Source organism: Hippichthys cyanospilos, chromosome 7 (genome assembly GCF_059441005.1).
Source record: "Hippichthys cyanospilos isolate Australia breed blue-spotted pipefish chromosome 7, RoL_Hcya_1.0, whole genome shotgun sequence".
Classification (NCBI taxonomy): domain Eukaryota; kingdom Metazoa; phylum Chordata; class Actinopteri; order Syngnathiformes; family Syngnathidae; genus Hippichthys; species Hippichthys cyanospilos.
This window is the reverse complement of record NC_142375.1, coordinates 12538202-12552516: the sequence shown is the minus strand read 5'-3', so window position 1 is coordinate 12552516 and position 14315 is coordinate 12538202. Positions and strand designations below refer to the sequence as shown.

At 42.5% G+C, this 14315-nt stretch overlaps 1 protein-coding gene and 1 long non-coding RNA gene across 2 annotated transcripts in view; one reads left to right on the top strand and one right to left on the bottom strand.

The window, feature by feature from the left end:
* Positions 1–13440, bottom strand: part of klhl5 (kelch-like family member 5) — a 17461-nt gene extending 4021 nt beyond the window's left edge. Inside the window, exons 1-8 of the mRNA XM_088418963.1 lie at positions 12688–13440; positions 9442–9630; positions 6025–6161; positions 5169–5365; positions 4888–5100; positions 2335–2521; positions 1422–1646; positions 252–327 (exon numbers count right to left, since the gene is read on the bottom strand). Of these exons, the coding sequence (XP_088275089.1) occupies positions 252–327; positions 1422–1646; positions 2335–2521; positions 4888–5100; positions 5169–5365; positions 6025–6161; positions 9442–9630; positions 12688–13253 (1790 nt within the window). The 5' untranslated portion in view covers positions 13254–13440. The remainder of the gene's footprint in view (positions 1–251; positions 328–1421; positions 1647–2334; positions 2522–4887; positions 5101–5168; positions 5366–6024; positions 6162–9441; positions 9631–12687) is intronic.
* On the top strand, positions 12314–14315 carry LOC148421098 (uncharacterized). The gene is made up of 2 exons (XR_015866094.1): positions 12314–12396; positions 12668–14315. It is a non-coding gene; the product is annotated as an uncharacterized LOC148421098 (long non-coding RNA).

Genomic DNA, 14315 nt, shown 5'->3' with positions numbered 1-14315 from the left:
AAAGGATGTCGGGACACGACCTTCGTAAAATTGGGCAAAACAATGGGGCTGCAAAGTTCGTCAAGACTTGGGACACAAGGCTCAAAATTTGTGACGGTTAAAACTGGCCCCTAGTCTGAACAACATTCTCCATCAAGCTAACTAGCATATGGTAAAAAAAATGAAACCTACAGAAAAAAAAATGTACTAGTGCACAAACCCGCAACCTGCTAACCGTGAGACGTTCCAAGAGGTGTAAAATGCTCGCTCACCTTTCTACTGTGCTGAGGTAGCTCCAACCGTCATGTCCCCCAACTGCGTACATCGGCCCTTCAAGGACGGCTACACCTGCAACAGCCCATCACATATGCTTTGTGTGGCACTGGTGCGTGGCAAGTCGCCAAAGCTCAAAAACACGCAGTGGTTGAGGACCACACGTGATTTTATTGTGTACGCGCACATGGTATTGCCGGCAGGGTTTACAGCACGTTGACACCTACACGCGTACGGGATTTTGATATCAGAACATCTGTTCAACCAGATGTGCCCTCAACCTCCTTCCCCTCACATCCTCACATAAAAGAAAACAGCAGCAGCATGCCAGATTCTATGTGTCATAGTAATGGTGGACTTGCAGGCTTGGTCTAATCAACACTGCGGGAGTCCTTTTGAACACAACAGAGACTCAAAACGTGTTATTTGATGAGGTATTGAAAACTTCGAGTTGACACATGGACCATTTATTCTAAGTAAGTAAAATACCACAGTCTGTTATCACAGGTCAGTTAATAACGGACTTTCTTTTGGACTTGGAAATGTCCAACTGCATTTGAATGCAGCACAGAGTTAGCAGCAAGCACCAATGCCGTAGACTTGTGCCGTGTCATACAATGACAATGTAATTGAGCAGTGCTTTCTTATCATCCCCAATCACTGATTGAACATGATTATTTTTAATGGTGGTGCGTTAATGTTGGTAGGGATGACATGTGACGGTAATAAAATCAGTCACAAAGAGGTGTAAAGCTAGCTGGTAGTAACCATCGCTGCAAAGGTCAACTTCAAAATAAAGGCATACAATGGCTACTGCGTTAATGCCCTTGAATTATTGAGTCACATGCCATTGGCATGTGACGTAACCTTTGTCGTCTCTTTCTCGGTAGCGAGCATTTAACATACTGTAGATACATGGAAGCTGACAAGGAGAAGTTTTGTTTTATTTTAATCATTTACAAAATCTGCAATCGGCTGGCAACCAGTTCTGGGTGTCCCCCGTACACTGCTTGAAGTCAGCTGGGGTAGGCACCAGCAAGCCTGCTACCCTTGGTGATAACAGCTTTGAAATGATTAACCAGTAAAAGTCAGTGCCACAAAAAAATGTTGGGGATCACTGTATTAAGTGTTAATGAACTTCATTTATATAGTCATGTAAGCTTCCTCACCTAGGCCGTGTCTGTGCGTGGATATAGGTGGCATAACGCTCCAGGTCTTGCACTGAGGGTTGTAACACTCCACCGTGTTGAGGGTCTTGAGTCCATCTCGGCCCCCCACCACATAGAGGCGGCCGTCCAGGACGGCGACGCCAAACTGAAGCCTCCGCCCGCTCATGGTCGCCACCTGCTTCCATGTGTCCCTCCGAAGACAGTATTGCTCAATACTAGTAGCACCTGGGGCAAATCAAAGATAAATAAATAATATATATTTTTTCTTCCTTTTTTTTTGAACATGTGAATTGTGTTTAATAAGGATTGTCTATCCTTTTTTTCTTTACATTTTTGTTTTTAATTGATTTATTCTTGTCTGTATCCTCGATAAATCAAATGAGGAGGTCCTCGATGGTCTGTTTTGCCAGTATCGTTGGTCTAAAGCAGTGTTTCTCAAGCAAATTCCCCTCAACCAATGCAAAGCATTTTTGAATGAAAATAAAAAATGGCATACAACAGCGCTGCTCCGTCCTTGTCTGTTAAATTTATATGCCAATCTTTGGAATGACATTTGTAGTGGTATCTCAAAATGAAGGCAAACAAAGGGGGTCACTATGAAACAATTCAGGATACTTAATGTTCCAATTAATGTGTTCTTATTTTGAAAACAAGAATGAACCGAGCCTACTGAAATGCCTCTATGTACGCCAAAACCGCTCGTTTAAAACTCTTAATGCAACACTACTATAAAAATGTTTTACCTTTATGAAGAGTACGGGAGAGAATTCCTTGCCGGAGAACCCATGCAATTCAACACCCTTGTTGTTTTTCATTTCAAATAGAACTACAGTAAGATACTATTCAAATTGCGATGACATCAGTTTCAATCTGATGATGCATTTGGTTTGTGTTTACGAACAACTGAGCTTACCTTTTGTGGCGTCCATTCCGCCAACAGCAAACATGGCCCCAACTGTGGCTTTGCGGGGTCGTGTGCGCGGATTCTGAAGCAGGGGCCGCTGCTGTGGCAAGAGATGGTATTTCATCCCCTCCATCAATAGCCGCTGGCATTCCACGCTGTCTCGGAGCATGGGGCTGCTTTCTAGGTCTGCTAAGAACTAAACACACACATGCAATTAGGAATACTATGTACTGCACATACCCAAAATATTGTTACACTTGAGGTTTTTTTCTAACTATGCAATCCTATCACCCAAACAAAGAACGATGTCTCCGAAATTAATTGAACATGGTCACGGAATAAAATCAATTTTCAGAGCGTACAGCAGGCGAGCGAAATGGATAAGCAGCTTACTCCCCAGGGAGAATCCTTCAATTGAGCTCACTCTGTGAGAGACACATTAGGGTGAGCCTCCATTCGCTGTGTGTCATAATGGAGGACAAAGACACACATCAACACACACCATCCTGATAGGCGATGATGACACATTCGAGCCGATGCTAAATTTTATGCATATTTCTGATGTAGGGTAATTCCATCCTGTAGCCCGCTTGACGCTTCTTGACATTACATAAAAGACAAAAAAGATTGATGGCTGCAGCCTTATAGCACAATATTCTATTTACGGCCGACAGATGCTACGCTGAATGCCTGAGACTGTGTGTATATGTGTGTACAAGGTAATGTAAATGAGGAGCAGGGATCGATCGCGCCGCTTAATGAGTAAATCCGGGACAGCCGAGATAGGCAACCTGCGAATAGGGTAGTGAATGACTGTACATGTATGCGTTTATCTGTTATTGGTTCGTTTCATATTGTATTGCCATTTTACAAGTCCCGATGTTGCTCAATGTCAATCCATTTGTCAGTTTAAGGAGGCAATGGCTCCCATGAAAAGTGTCTGTGGCTAACGCTTTGTGTGCAGTCTTGCTCTTTCCTGTCTGCAATCCATCTTGCCGATAATTAAATGTGTTACGGCAACTTGTGACCGGGGCAATGTCATATTTCTGAGGTATGAAGAGAGATGAGGGCGGATCAATCGAGAAGAGGGACAGGGGCACATTGCAGTAGTTTGTCTCCGTTGCAGAGATCAGATCCTTTAGCTTAGGTTAAGCGAGCTAGCGCACATCAATAAGCCTTACAAAATGTTTGTATTTGTGCATCCAATGCCCGAGGCTTTTACCTCATATAAGTGTCCACACGTAACATAACGCTGCCACATTAGCTAGAAGAAAACGTTATGTAAAACTTACAATAACCTAACTGCTTCTTACTCATTCCAAAAGAGAATGTTCATTGTCCCAGTAGCGATATTCACCATTATGCCAAAAAGGGATATTCAATACCACTTTTATTCTAAATCGATACCGGTTACTAATATGCCACTGGGTCACCGATACTAACACCAAGTTCCGATACCGATGGAACTTTTGATGGATGAAATTTTCCCAAAATACAATGACAGATATTTTAATAAATAATAAAAAATATTCATGTGGCACAATTATGCGACTACAGTAGCGATATAAATAGCACAAAGATAATGTTTAATAATGGTAGTCATATGATATACACTAATGATAAATCATGATACACCAGAATCTATTTTGCATGCAAATAATATTTATAGTATGTATGCTTATACTGCATATTACACAGTGAAGTGTTTTTGAACATTATGTACATGTAAGGATTAATGTACATGAATATATACAGTGTAAACTGTGTGTTGTGTGTGTTATGCATGCTATAGAGCTGGCTGAAATGAATGGAAACAATGCAACTATTGAATACTTTTGCTATTTGCATATTCTCCATAAAATTCAAATCAAGTACCAAGTATTCGGACAAAAACATAACCCTAAACCCAAGTAAGTTGAACTTTTTTTAATGTAATAATGATGATTCATAATGATGAATAACCAACCTTTATACAATTTTGATGATCAACATATTTTACTTAAATTTAAAATGCGTTTAGCAGCACACTATTTTCCTCATCCTCTTCATGAATTTTGATGAGAGGAGCTGCGAACTTAATGAGGATTAGTGGCTATAGAAGATGGATGGATGGATGGATGGATGGATGGATGGATGGATGGATGGATGGATGAAATTAGCCGTCTGAGAAAACACATTTGTGTCAGCATGGTCGGTTAAAATGTGAACAGTAGGAACGGCAACTGTGTCAGGCTGGCAACATCAGAGTGTGCAGAATCATTTACACCAATCACCCTTGCACTTGAGCGCTACTAGCTAGTGGATTATGTATGCTAGATGACATTATAACGGACTAAAAACGGTTGTTTGGGGAAAAAAATGTTCGGATATATAATTTACCCAAGATACTCGAATTACTCGAAGACTCACCTCACCCCAAAATGACTTTGCATGACAGCGTCCCACTAGGATATACGCCTTTTTCTTCCTTTCCAGCACCCCTAATTTCCCTCATGGGATCAATAAAATGTATCTATCCATTCAAAATGCTAGTTAGCGTTAAAGGTGCAACGCAACTCTCACCTGCGGCTGCAACAGCGGAAGTCTGACATGAGCGAGAAGCAGCGGCAGGTGACACTGTCGGCCGGCCACGTCGTGATGCACCCACGCCAGCAAAGCTGTCACCACCGTCTCCTCGTCCGGAACGTTGATATCATCAGACATGAGCAGCCTCTCCATCTCATCCACTGGAAGCAGCATGAACTCTTGGCCCCCAACCACTTCAACAAAATGTTCCTGGGGGGGAATGCGTGATGCATGACGAACAGACTTAAAGAGCAAAGAATGTCAAAGCACTCGTTCACCATGGTGTAGGTGTGAGCAGCTCTCTGCAGGTCGTGGCAGCCCTGAGCGTTGGCGTAGGAGCTAATGCCGAGGCAATTGGTGGGGTGGAGCTGCTTCATGAGGAAGGAGCAGCAAGCCTGAACCGCAGAAGACAATTGCAGCAGACAAGAGGCGGACAGCAAAGACTCAATGGTGTCCTCCCTCAACTCCAGACGTCCTGAGGACAGGAATGTGGAAGAAAAACATGACAAAAGGGAAAGGGATGACACAAAAGATTCATGTTGGATGATGCATATCACAAATGATACGATGCATGCTGGGCCTCGGACGGCTTTGGCGAACATGAGTGAGAGCTAAGCACTCCCTTTGCCGCCAAAGCAAAGACACTCTCGGTTGTTCTGAGTCACTATTTTGCTGTTTAGCATTTGGGCTGGTCTCAGTCTGCTTTGTAGATTTCTCTGACAGATACTAATTCAAGAATCACAAACTAAAAAGTATAAATTCAAAGAGTGGAAGAACGGCTTTCGTTTTATGATATTTTAAAGAAAATGCTATGTTTGAAAAAGTAAGTCTTTAGAAATAATCTTTCATTATCTTTTTTGTGATATTTTGTGTGTCAAAAGTGGCATTGGTACTTGGTGTTGGCATGTCCGCGTAGAAACCCCCTAAAAAATTTACCTTAAGGTAAATTAGTGTGAGTGTTAACAAGTTTCAATTAGATAAATCAAGTGGATTGCAAAATAAGAGCAAGGGAAAAAAGTAGCCACACAAATGCACTAAGACAAGAAAGTTCCTCCATGCACAGCTACTTCACACATCAAAGCATGTCATTGCAATGTGTAAAGTGCGCAACAGCGGTATTAAAACAAATCAGACCTGTGTATGCATATTGCACTAGCATCCACAATGCATCCGGGTCAACGCCCTCCATCTTCACCTCATCCTGTTTGGCCTCCCGCACGTCGCTGGTGAACATGGCCGCAAAATAGTCTGACACAGATGAAAGAACCAGCCTGTGAGAGGTAGAGGGGTTTCTTGTCAGTCCAGAATTAGCAAAGAGGGGTCACACTGTCGCCATGAGAAAACTTCATTAAGTTGCATAATTTTGGCAATATCATGTGGACCTTTGGGGGAATAATATTCTGTCTAAATTTGAGTTTGGATAAAAGTAGTGAGAGAAAAATGAAGCCTTGTGAAGCATGTGATATTTTGGGGCTCGTCTCGGTGGCAACTCTTGTTATAAAGAAAAAGGCGAGTGCAATGGAAATCTTTAAAACCCAGAGTGCCATCTAGACTAAAGGAACAAAAAAATGGTGGTACTTAAAGCTTAATTTTCTCATCTTGAGATAAAAGTAACACAAGCGTCTTCTCGTTTAAAATAGCAGTTGAACAGCTTAGTTAATGTGTGGACATTAGCACTCCATAATGACGGTTAGATCTTGAAATCGATTAGTCGCTAATTACATCTTTTGCCATTAACATGGACGCCTCATTTAAAACAACAGGTGGTCAGTTGGCGCAGCACTCAATGAAAAGCCATTCGTTATGCGAGCTCAACTCCTCGTGTTAATTAGGAAATTGTATACCAAACAGCCAATCAGAACAGAGGAAGAACAAGGAAAAAAATTAACAAAGGAAACTGAACAAAAGCCTTGGAATATACAGTGGCATCTGCTTGGACAATTAAATGAGAAGGAGTAGTGACCGATTAAGAGCTTGTGAGAATCACAGTGAATAACGACCGTAACTACACCCCCACCCAAAAAAAAGGAAAAAAACAAAAAACAATTTATCTTGTGGTACACTCAGGCCTTCATCCTGCAGACACTTTCCTCTTCTCCCCGCCAGTCCCCGCAACCTTACTCACTCGTCCAATCACAAATCACACTCAGACACATTCACTGCCTCGCAGACAGACTGAATTTATAGAACTTGAGCAAAAATCCACATAACACACTCAGCAGCGGGGTTGCTTTAATATATTATTGCGAGCATTCCCTTCATTTGGTGTTTTTTTTTGTTTCTTTTTTACAGAATTGTAACAATTGTGTAACAACGGTGCTATGAAATTTTGGACTTAGTCATTTACAATTTTTGACTGCCGGTGGTTTCGGGATTTGATCGGAGGAGTTGAGGTGTGGCATGGGCACGACTGCATTCAGGGTTGTAAGACAGCATTATCATCACCGTCGGGCGGAAACCTCCTTTGAGATATCTTTTTTTTTTTTTAACAAATCACTACTAATTATCAGTGCAAATTTATTTTTAAAAAATGATTGCCCAAATCTCAGATGTTGAAAATGAATTTCATCCCCTTAATGCTGCAATGCTAATGGCTCCAAAATGTGTTTATTTATATATTTATTTCAGAAAAATGATGCTTTTGGCAATTCTATGATTCCCCTCCTTTTGTGTGAAAGTGAACTTGGAAATGGGAAATCAACAGGCTTGTGGCTAGCCGGCTGACAACTTAAAAACCATAAATTTGATTAGTCGATTTCGACCCAAAAATCATCACGTTAGCATTGGCGACGACAAATTTGAAATCATTCAACACCCACCGCTAATACATTAAGATCATTGACTGCGTTGTCATCATTGGAGACAGCAGTTCATTATCCAGCCACAAAATAATTACTGTAGTGTGCTAGCCACGGCCGCATCGCCACGCTCACATTGCTGCTTAGCTTTTAGCTTTGACGTGATAGTGTTTCCATTTAGATTTACATCCAGCCTAACTTCCATCCCTGACTTAATTGTGTCAAGAATCTTTATGGATGTTACTGTACTTCACAATTAGTGCACGCCACAGCATTACTTGGGAAATAATAAACTGAACTCATCATTTATAAAACGCTTTTCTGATGAATAATCACTGGTATTTAGTGAACAAACACAAGGAAAAATGTTTTACTCATAATAAATAAGCCAATCTATAATGTGCTTAATGACTGGATTTCCATCCTTTTTGAAGGGCCTGTACTGTACCATTTTTAACTTTCTACAGTGAACTCTAGGTATGTATTTGATTTTGTGTCACCCTTTGGCACATCGGGTGCCAACGGGAGTTAGTTTGATGGCTGTATTTCTAACCCGGAAACAAGCCCCCTGTTGTTTTCTCTGATTGTGAGGAGCTGCTACTGAGAGTGCAGCAATGAACAGGAATAGTCAGGGATGTGCGACTGGTGGTAAACACCACTTTGGGGATCTTTTGAGTGAGGAAATATCATTCGAATATGGTTAAAAGTTACAAAAAGACTTATTTGGGCGATTCAGCAATTCTTGGTCATCGCATCATTTACCAGTTATTTAGGATGGTTAGACGTTTCTAAGATCATTTAGAAAGCTAATGTAAATCATTAACAAACTATTGTATTTAGATATAGCTACTGTATTGTATGTATTGTCTTTTTCTTTCTGTTAAAATAACAGATTTGTATCAGTCCTGAAGTGTTGTCAGCCTTTAAATATGCATCAATGCTTTAGAAGACATGCATTAGATAGGACTCACTTAGAATGACGTCATACAAATTTTTTGCTGAATAGTAAGTGCATTGTAAATACTGTACCTGAATTGAAAAAATCCTGTTTTAATAAGTGTTTATAAAACGATTTTTAATAAAACATACAAACATACAAACATTTGCAAAGTGTCTGAATTGATTGAATGCATGCAGCCATGTATATATCTTAATATTTTATGAAGCATTTATAATGGTTTTCAAAATGATTAAAGCAATGACAATTTCTAAATTACTGATTGGTAAATGATACGATACATAATCTACAAATGCTGAATGCATCATTTCGAAAGAATGAATATTGAATTGTTAAGCATGTTATAAATGAACATGTTAATGATGAGTCAATCTTTTGTGGCCATGTTTAATAACTATTTACATCTTAATGATTATTCATGTGAGAAACATGTTTTCTAAATGATGAACTCGGGCAAATGCTTAATAGTGTGGACTTTTCCATAATATGTCCCCTTGAATTAAATGATTGTGACAAGATCCCAATGAACTCAAACCTAATTTATGGTATCGTTTTCAACTCCTCTCGGCACGCACATATTCTGAAAGCAGCCATGCATAGAGACAACATGAGACGCACACACTCTGTCTTTCGGTGCGTTAGGGTCTCTTCGGCTCCTAATACACAGCTACGTTTTGTTTCTTCTCATTGTTAATCATCATATTTGTTGTTTTCATGATTGTTTTTTCATTGTTCATTGTTGTATAAGCATCATCAATCATGTTCACTTTCTTTACCATTCCTTTTTTGGCCTACCTGTGCGCGGGGATCTGTCTGTCTCCAGCCACCAGGGTAACATCACACAACTGTCGACTCCTCAAGTAGCCCTCCATCTTGCGGAACGTGATGTCGGCGTGGGAAAGTGCGGTGAACACGCCCTCTTCTGGACACGCGCACGGTTCCATCGACACACACGAGGACAGCGTGGCACTGCTGTTGGACGTCCTGAGCCGGCATCCGTTCAGACACACAAACAAACACATTTGAGTTCACCGGTCGAGGCGTTTGCGATGCTGTTCTGGCGCGCTTGTCTTCCACATATATCCTTTTTGTCGCACCAGCACTTCTTATTATTCTATGTTAAGAACATGAATCTTCTAGAAGCAGACAAAAGCTGTCCAATGATAAACTCATGAAGGGTTTCCATCAGGATGAAATCAGCACTCATAAAAGTTGAATAGATGAAAAAAAGCCCCAATGATATATTAACTTGCTGTGCTGTGCTCCTTAAATTATTAGTACCCTTTTGCTGACAGCATTTGTAATAAGAAGCAAACAAGCACATTTCAAAATGAAGCCCAGGAATATGAAAATTCCAGTTGAAGTGATGGGGTCGATGCGTGTAGGTCACAGGAAAGCAATGAAATATTACTAGCAGGCTAGCTGGCTATGTCTACCGGGTGGCTCATCATTTATCATGGCTCCCGAGACGCATGTAATTGATGAGAGTGTTGTTTAATTTAGTGGCCGCGGCACAAAGTGATGAAAAATGAACTGATGTAACCTTTAGGGATACTTGCAAAACAAAAAAACGGAGCCCTTACACAAGCAAAGGACATTATAATTGGAGTACATGTGCATCAATTTCTTAGTGTCGTCCGATGTTTTGAAATCTTTGTGTCCTGATGTTTACCATTGCAGCACCGAGATTACCACACATTGTCCTCATTCATCACAACAACCAGCCAAAATGTGCTTTTACAAAATTGCTGCTTCAAACTACCCATTCATCCATCAACCAATGTTACATACCGCTTATCCTCACTTGGGCTGTGTGTGTGCTACTCGAAAGTACACAGAAAAACCCCTACTGCATGCCACTTTGCCTCTAAATCCTGTTATTAAAGGTGACAAAAATCAATATTTGTACATTTACAACAAAACGCATGAATGCCACTACGCGAGAGCCGCCAGCATTCGAAGCCACTACCCCACAGAGATTTATCACCCAATCGTGCAGTCTCCCCTCAGTTCAGTGAACCTTTACAGCAGCTTTCAGCGAATAGCTTGAACTTTACTGCTTTGTTTCAGCCCCACTGCTCTCATTAACTCTGTGCATTTTTGTTTTTCGAATGCAGACAATGCTAGCATCTGGCGTGTACAGTTGTGCCTCAGCACTAGGATGCCCAGAGAAGAGCCATTTGGCTTCGCTACCCATAAAGACCACCGAAGAGCCGATCGGCAGAAAGGATTTTAGCGCGCATCCTAAATCGCCTGTGAAGAGCTAATTTTGTTATGTAAATAAGGCACACAAAAGGTTGAGCTGAAGTTGCAAGACAACTTTATCCTTGGATGTTCGCAAGTGATTTAGAGCTAAAATCCTTCCAGCTGATCGGCTCTCTGGTGCTCTTCATACAGTGGGTAGTTTCCACTCCAATCTTCTCTTTCATACTTTGAGCATCACTTAGCCCTTCTTTGCGCATTCCCAGTTCAATACGTGTTTCCATCTGCCATCAATGTACTTTCTCCTCATTTCCATTTCCAGGCTAAACCAATTGGGGAGACGAAACCTAGTGTTTTAGTGCTTGTGTGCATCTCCAGACAGATGGTGGGGCTAAACACTGCCCCAGGAGGTACTTTGAAGTGGGCAAAGACTGCCTTCCAGTCCGCCTTAATCGAGCCTGGCACGCAGTCAGTTTGAAGAGGGAGAGGGTTTGTGGCAAATCAAGCCTCTTTCCAGACTGTGATTTTAAACTGGTGTGTTAGCAAGTAGACACACACACACAACTTTTGTTGTGCAATGGAAAACACACATCCTTATGATTAACATTTTAGCCTGATGACCCAGCAGGCTAGCCGTTTTAGCTAGCTTTTACACATTTAGCGTGTGCAATGTGGATAACGCACAAAGCACGATTCGTCATCAAACCGATCCACCTGAGCTATTCTGACAAAAAAAAAAAGCTGGCCTATACATAAAATGATTCCAGATGGAGTAGAAAAAATGATGTGAGTATACAGTCGAGGCCTAAACCAAAACACATGATTGTTCTACAGTGTAATCACGTTACAAAAGACTGCATTTACACTCCCACCGCATAATCACGTCAGATCACACCATTTCTTACAAATCAATGTGTAAAAAGGGAAGATGAGAAAAGTGCCCGCAGCAGGGATTCTACAAAATTCTATTTGGGATTTTGCTACACAACTACTCTGTAGCACTCAGGAAATGACTGACACGGTCCATAATATAATAGTTCCTAGCACTCAAAGCTCTGTGTTGGTATGGCAACCACAACAGGGGCAAGGCAACAGTATATGCCTGCATAATACCCACACAACCTCAATTCACGCTCACATCATGGTTTCCTTTTTCTCAGCTCTGGCATTATACGTAGACTATCATGTCTTCTACCATTATGTTACTCTGTCTTAAAAAAAAAAACATAAACTTTAAGTTAGTCAATTGTATGTGTCTAAAAAACACAGGTTGAAACACACACACCATCATCTTGTATTCATCCAACCAACGAATAAAAGCATACGTGGGATTTTGCTAAAGACATATTTGAAATTGCTTTGCGTTTCTAAATACAAACTGAATCCTATGACTGCCGCACAAATGAACAGGGGGTGGGGGGCTCCAGCTCAGCTTTATTGGCCACAGAGGAAATTCTGTCCTTGAAGCTACTTGCAGGCCTTGACATATCATGATAATTTGCTATTATTTTTAAAACTGCCCGTCTGAGAAAAGCCCAAATAGATAAGGTAAGTGTGGTCCTCGAGCCTTTGTCAAGAAGCTCCATCGTCTCGTCAGTGTTTATTGAATGGTCCATCGCCGCATCATGTATGCAGTCTCAACTGGCTCAGTTCCATTGCACTTTTTGCGGGGATTCGGAAGATTCACCTGGCCTCAGTGTTACCAAATTATACCGAACAACCATAAACAGATTACGTGCGGAATGAGTCATCACAAGTCTCGTCTGTTACCAAAACTAACAAAAGTATACAGTATAGTCGGTTGTCTCGCACTTTTCAGGTAATGACACCGCCTCCTACCTGCAAGAGCTCGAGTCGGTATCCGGGTGGTGGTGGTTCTCCTCGGCGCTCGCCGCCGCCAACGCCTCCCCGTTCACGCCTGCCCGAACGGAACTCTCGACTCCCAGCTGCAGCAGCGGGGCCTCGCCGGAGGGCTCCATGTTGGACACCGGGCGAGATCGGCGAAGTGGCGGCGGAGAAGCCCACGCCGCGGGGGAGCTGCTGCACTCGGGCTGGCTCGCCGAGCGAGAGCAGGAGTTCCCGGTCGCTCCAGCTCCAGCCGATCCGCTCCGACTCCTCGACGAATCAACAAACTTTCTGCTGTTGCAAAGGTTGGAACCGGCGCTGCCGCTCGTCACGAGCCCGACGTGGCCGGCTGAAGCCGAGCTGCCCCCGCAAAAAGAAGAAGCTCCCTCGGAGGGGGAGGAGGAGTGGCCGTCCGTTCTCCTCCCGGCTTGGTAGTCTCTCGGAGAGTAGTGAGGCGGCGGAGGCACCGCGGGGTGACCGAACCACCTCCATCGGATCCTGAGGATCTGCTTGACATCGAACTCCTTCCGCGAGGACGAGTTCGAGCTGCCACTAGACATAGCAGCCGGGCCCTGGCCGCGAGGCGGAGGAAATAGCAGGAGGCGCGCCTGCCGCTCCGAGCTCTGACAGACACGCGCTCCTCGCAAACGTTCAACGCTCCCTGACTGAGGAACGCCGGCGTTGGAGAGGAAGAAATCATGCAGGGAGGGGTGGATTCCCCAAGCATCTATCTCGTGCACAAATCTACTAACGTTTGCTTCCCAACCTTGAATTGGTCTTTACGTTCAAACCTCAGGACGCACCTCAGACAAACTACTGAAATAATCATCTGACGTAGTAATGGATGAGCGTTTAATTTTTCCTGTCACCGTACATCCCTGGCATGAATAAATGTTCATTCAAAAGGGACATGTTATTGTGCTGAACATGGGCATTTATAAAATAGCACTAAAATCCAGCCCCAAAAACTCAGTTGTGATTTAATACTATTTTTATGACGAGATTCAGTGCATCTTTGGAAGCCTGGATAACACGTTTGCCTCCCATCCCTCGCGGAGTTTGCTTGTTCTCCCTGTGCCTGCTTGGGTTTTCTTTCGGTTCTCCGATTTTCCTCCCACATTCCCAAAATCATGCGGGGTAGGTTTGTTGGACACTCTACATTGCCTTTAGGTGTGATGGTCATTTGTCTCTGTATGCTTTGCGATTGGCTGGCAACCAGTTCAGGGTGTACCCCTTTGTGATGCATACTTTGAGTTCAAAGCTCTTCAAATCGCAACTGCTTATGTTACCATGACGACTAGTGGGTTTCCTGCGTTCCAAATGTACAGACAAGAGCAGAGCAGGATGCACCTGACTGGGCTGACTGACACATGCCAATGATCACATTTGTCTGTCAAAAAACAATGTTTGTTCAACCAATAGTAACAAAGCATTGTGATAATAAAGATTTAGGGTCGTGCTTGTAGTGTTTGACTCAGCTCCGAAAGAAAAAAACAGTATAAAGCGGAAACCACCCACCTTTCGGGGAGAGACGCTGTGATACAGATTCTACATGTTTTTTTTGTTTGTTTGTTTTTTACTTCAAACTGCAGTTTGTAATAAACCTCATTATTGTACACAGA